This window comes from Medicago sativa, chromosome 4, assembly GCF_051527215.1.
Source record: "Medicago sativa cultivar Bolivia chromosome 4, Bolivia_mono, whole genome shotgun sequence".
Classification (NCBI taxonomy): Eukaryota; Viridiplantae; Streptophyta; class Magnoliopsida; order Fabales; family Fabaceae; genus Medicago; species Medicago sativa.
The window spans coordinates 93,405,831-93,411,534 of record NC_140752.1 but is presented as its reverse complement, the minus strand read 5'-3'; the positions used below and the strand labels follow the sequence as shown (position 1 = coordinate 93,411,534).

The 5,704-nt window shown below is 31.3% G+C and overlaps 2 protein-coding genes across 2 annotated transcripts; one reads left to right on the top strand and one right to left on the bottom strand.

Annotated features, from left to right (window-relative positions):
- Positions 1-1,442: 1,442 nt before the first annotated feature.
- NF-YB7 (nuclear factor Y, subunit B7) lies at positions 1,443-2,365 on the top strand. The gene has a single exon (XM_085705740.1). It carries the CDS (start codon positions 1,501-1,503, stop codon positions 2,176-2,178), a length of 678 nt encoding a protein of 225 aa, XP_085561866.1. The 5' UTR covers positions 1,443-1,500; the 3' UTR covers positions 2,179-2,365.
- Positions 2,366-2,810: 445 nt separating this feature from the next.
- On the bottom strand, positions 2,811-5,328 carry LOC146933926 (gibberellin 20 oxidase 3-like). Its single transcript, XM_085708417.1, has 3 exons — positions 4,757-5,328; positions 3,363-3,687; positions 2,811-3,274 (listed from the first exon to the last, which is right to left on the bottom strand). The coding sequence occupies exons 1-3, from the start codon at positions 5,275-5,277 to the stop codon at positions 3,008-3,010; spliced, it is 1,113 nt and encodes a 370-aa protein (XP_085564543.1). The 5' UTR covers positions 5,278-5,328; the 3' UTR covers positions 2,811-3,007.
- Positions 5,329-5,704: the final 376 nt, after the last annotated feature.

Sequence of the window (5,704 nt, the reverse complement as noted above, 5' to 3'; positions counted from 1 at the left end):
GAGGACTATACCAAAGCCAACCCATTAGAAATTGAGAAACCTATAGTTAGGAAGACCTAACTTGTTTCTAATCACTTCTTGCCTAATAACACCAGGAACATTGTCCCACCACAAAGAACCATTGATACCTAAACCAATTTCGGCAAGCAGGTCAGCACATGTGTTGCCTTCCCTATAAATATGACTAACTATGAAATTCATTTGTCTAGTTTTGAGCAAGCAGTTAGCCCATCTGTTTCGAATACGCCAAGGGACCAAAAAAGAGGAGGAAAAAGCCAGCATTACAACTTTGGAATCTGTTTCTAACCATAAATTTCTCCAGCTTTTTTCAAAAAAATAGTTTTGACAATAAAATTGTCCCTCTATTTACGATAACTATTTTTTTATAAGGACAAATATGACAATGACTAAGTACTAATAAAGATTAATATGACAGTAAGGAAGTACATTGTGGGATTAATATGACATTATTAACAAAAAGTTTTAAAGCGATGAACTATTTTGATTATTGGAGTGCACAATTAGAGACTATTTTAAAATATTGATGCATTTAGGATTATTGTGGCTACTCGTTACACATTCAAAGATCAAAATGACAATTATTCCATAATTAATCAATGCAAGTTAAAATGAATTTTATCTATATTAATACTAACTATGAAGTAAAAATAATAATTTTGATGTTCCTAAAAAATGACATCCTGGACGGTCTCCCCTCCCGCCCATACTCAGGGCCACTCCTCGTTAAATATCGTTTACACAATTGTATTTAATTTTTAGGACCGTAACCCATAAGGAATCAAGTTCGTAATCAGGTACACAATTTTTAACTAAGTTTGATGAAAATATCATAATGATTTAGATATTTTATGATTTAAAGGACCAATTTATAATAAAAAATACTTAAAGAACTAACTTATTATAATAATCTAACTTAAATGACCTTAGATGATCATGATATTTGACCTATTTTTTCCAAACAAATCTTATACAATGACGCATGGTGAAATTTCAAAAAAAAAAAAATTATGCTAGGTCTGTTTCGTATAAATTAAAACTTTTTTGCCCCATTTAACATCACATTAAATGCCTATGATGAGTCTATACTTGATCATTTTTCAATTCATTGAAAATAATAATAGCAACAACAACAATAATTAAGAAGATTTTCCTTCAAAAACAAAAACAAGTTTGTACGAAAAATAAAAGTTAATTAAGTTTGCTAATTTGTCATCATTTGTATTGACAATAATAGTGTTATCTAAGTTGGAATTGGATCGGGTCGTGGCAGTTACATGAAGTACTCAACATCTAGAACGAGTCCGGGGGACTTGCCTATTTTTCTTTTATTAACTTTTACTTCTCCTAACTAACCCTTCTTACTTGCCTATTTTTATGCCTCACTTCCAGTTTATCTATCTATACAATAATGTAAAATTTAAATGTAATATTGTAAGGTCACGTAACATCCTATCCTATAAGCTCATTAATTTAGTTCCAATGGATGATGAGAGTCATAGTAATTTGCCAAATGGATTCAACACAGAAAACCCTGAAAGTCATTGTTTAAAAACAATCAACAACAACAACAACAACAACAACAACAATAATCATAATCATCATCACAATAGCAATAGCAATAAAGAACAAGATCGTTTTCTTCCAATAGCAAATGTTGGTAGAATAATGAAAAAAGTTATTCCTGCAAATGGAAAAATCTCAAAGGATGCAAAAGAGACAGTTCAAGAATGTGTGTCGGAGTTCATAAGTTTTGTCACCGGGGAAGCATCGGATAAATGTCAAAGAGAAAAAAGAAAGACAATCAATGGTGATGATATTATTTGGGCTATTACAACGTTAGGCTTTGAAGATTATGTGGAACCATTAAAATGTTACCTTCAAAAATATAGAGATATTGAAGGTGAAAAAGTCAATGTTCCAAAACAACAAAGATCTGAACAAAGGCTACATCAACATCAACATCAACATCAACATAATCAAGATGAATTAAATAATCAACATTTCAACAATAGTGTATATACATCTACAAATCTCATGTCTCAACCTCCTTATATGACTACTGATCAACCATTTCCACTACCTTTCTCTCCAAATTCGATTCAAAAACAATTACGACCGCAAGATCAGATTGATTCCATAGGGCATTGGTATGAATGAGTAAGACCAAGCTTATTTTATGTTTGGTCTTTTTTTTTCTTCTTTTCTTTTTGATATAATTAACAATATATTGTAATCTTAGATATAGAGTTATATATATGCGTATAAGAGTATATACACATGCAATTTAATGTAATGTTTTGTGTCACCTTTCAAAATAAAATGAACTTGAAGTTTTTGTTTGTCATTCTCATGTAATATTGACAAGGAAAATGATAAATTGCACAAAAGTTACACTTAAGTGAATATGCACAATGTGATTTGTTGCTTTTTTACTATTAAAACAAGTTCGATTGAGCCTTTTTTGGTATGACCTAATATGTCCAAATTCTGTCATATGCCAATAATCAAACAGAATCACTCAACGATACTTATGATGGCCACTAATTAAGCGATACTTATGATGGCCAATGATTCATGAGGGGATTCTCGTGTGTTTGGTTACACTTTTTAAGGATGCAAAATTGATTTTAGAAACGCATAATTGATTTTGATGTGATATTCTAAATGATAGTACTTGTTAAGAAAATATCCAGATCTAACTAAACTAGTTTCAAAAGATATGAGTGTCCTACTCTTCTACGTTCACAATTTATACTAGAAAAATGCTATGTATAGCGAAGCAAATCATCCCGAGTAAAATTTATAGTTCATATTATATATTTGGGTGCACTTCATTTTATTATGAGCTACACTAAATGTTTGTTCATATATTATTCTATGTTGTACATGCAATACATACAGGTATACATAGAAAATATGGTAACAATAAAGGTAGCAATTATTATCTGAAATATGCAATCTTAATCAGAACCAAACTCCCAAGAAACTAGAAGCTTGAGTTGGAATTAATCCACGAGACGAAATCTGGAAGAGTGTTGGGATCAGCTCTATGCTTCCTTTGTGTAAACTCGAAAAATTGTTTCCAAGTGAAATCAGGATATTTCATTGACTCTTTTCTTCCCAGTATATTTTCAGGTGCTCTCACAATTTTGTCTCCTTTTGGACACAAAAAGAAAGCAAGAGTCTTTCTATCCTTCTCCTTATTAGCCAATACCCTATGGAGACAACTCTTGTATATTCCATTAGTCAATGCCTATCACAACCAAAAACACCGTTGTCACTTTCTCATAAATATTATAGAATTATGAGTTAATATAGTATCATAAATATTGTATACATACCTTGAAAGTGTCCCCTATGTTAATGACAAAGTTATTAGGTTGAGGACGAATACTAAGCCATTTGTTATCCACAAAAGCTTCTAGACCTCCAACTTGATCTTGAAAAAGAATGGTGACTGAGGTTGGGTCACAATGAGGACCAGTGCCAAGGGCGCCAGCATGGATGCCACTGCAAGGTGGGTAAGAGTTGCACCTCATCATAGTTTCTGCATCTTCAAAAAACTTTTTATAGAATGATCGATCAACATCCAAGCTAATGGCCAGCAGCTCCAAAATAACATCTGATAATTTCTTCATGGCTTCACAATACTTTTGTAACACCAACCTATTCCAATTGGAAAGAAACAATAGGTCAAAATCAAAATATCAAACGTTAAAATTAATCAAAATTTATACTCCCTCTTCGTCCCATTTTAACTGAGTCCGTTGACCATTTCACATAGATTAAGAAAAGTGTATAAATGAAAGAGAGAGAAATGGTTTTTAGTGTCTTTGTCAAATATTGGTGCATTCTTCTTTATCATAAATGTAAAGTAGAATATATTGAATTGAGATTGGTGAAAGTAATATTAATTAGAGTTAAAATTGAAAAAAGTAATTATTGTTGTATTGGAAAGTGAAATGGGTCAAGATTTTTGAGACAATATTTTTTTTACAAATGACTCAGTTATTATGGAACGGAGGGAGTAATTCACTTAGTTGATACATGAATTAGTCATTGGGAGAAATTAAAACATCAGTAGTTATTAAGTTATGAGAATCTACCTTAGTAACTTCAATGGACGAGTTCAAATCTCATTAAAATAGTTGTAAAGTAGAAATTGGTTTCAATTTAATAAAATATTTTTTCTTCCGCGATTAAAAATTATATATATGGGGGAATTAATGAGTCTACCTCTATTTTTTAGAATAGACTCAATATTTCAACCCACATTTTTAACGAAAATGTGGGATGAATTGACCTATCAAAAAAAGTGAGTTGAGAGTTGCAAATTCTGATCACCCCTAAACGGTCTGGATTAACATGTCGAGTTGGTAAAAAAGTATATTTTAAAAATAAAATATTTAATTGTCAGAAGACATCCTAAACATTATTTAAAAGTAAAAATAAAATAAAATAAACAATTTGGTTTGATTTAATGGGTTAGTAACATTGGATATTTGGATCTCCTACAACAACGCAGTTATGGAGACCGTTAGATTTAGCGAAATAAGTTCTTTCTCTTCAGATCTAAAGGTATCTATAGTTGTTGTACAATGTCGTTGCTGTAAAGGATCCGGATCTGCACATTGGCGAGTTTAATCACCAAACTCGCCCTTTTCATTTTTAGTGCATGTTTAGATTTGCGAGAAAATAAGTTAATTGCAACAAAAAAAAATATTATGGTTCTTACCCAGCGTGTTGGTGGTCATCACCTAAGGCAGAAGTGAAGAAGTCAACAATTTGTGTCTCTGATTGATCATAGTGTTTGTATTGAAAAGTAAATGTCTCTTTCCATGGCAAACTAGTAGAGTACCTTGCTGCATGAGCACCTGAATAACCCCATGGATTTCTCATTGCATTGAGCTTCCTATCCAAAGGAAGTTTGAAAAGGGACACAAATTCTTGATAAGTAGCATTTATCAAATTTTGGTCAACTCCATGATTGGTGACTTGGAAAAAGCCATGCTCCATGCATGTCTCCCTCACAATCTTTGCAGCAGCAGCCAAAGCAGCATCATCACCGTTGAATATGGCTTCCAAATCAATGACAGGTACATTCAACTCTTCTTTGCTGGTTTCAACCAAATCCTCGGATGACCAGATAAACTCTTGTGGCACCTTTGCTTCCTCGTGCAGGGATTTGAAGTCAATAAGTCCTTTGAGATCATTTTCACTTTTCAAAGGTGAAATAGTAGAGGTGATTGATGCCATTGGGATTCAGAATTAACAGAGGCTAATTTGTAAACAAGTTTAGGCATGAGTCCAATACATAAGGGCAAGATATATAAATACAATTTTAGGTTTTGTCAGAAAAAAAAAATCAATTTTAGGTATCTAGAAGAGAATGGAATAAAATGAAATGCTATTTTTTATTTTTATTTTTATTTCAGATTGTATACTTCAACTCAATTCAATGAATATGAAAACCATATATAATTCAATGAATCATATATCAATTTTGAAAATTATAATAGTTGTTTATTTAAAATTTTACTTCAACTCAATTCAATGAACAATATACAATAGGTATTTATTTAAAAATATATTTCAAATATTTTAAAAATAGTAAATGTAAATTTTAAAAAAAGAAATTGAGAAGAGGGAAATTATTATTTATTAAATGGCACCATTGACCTTT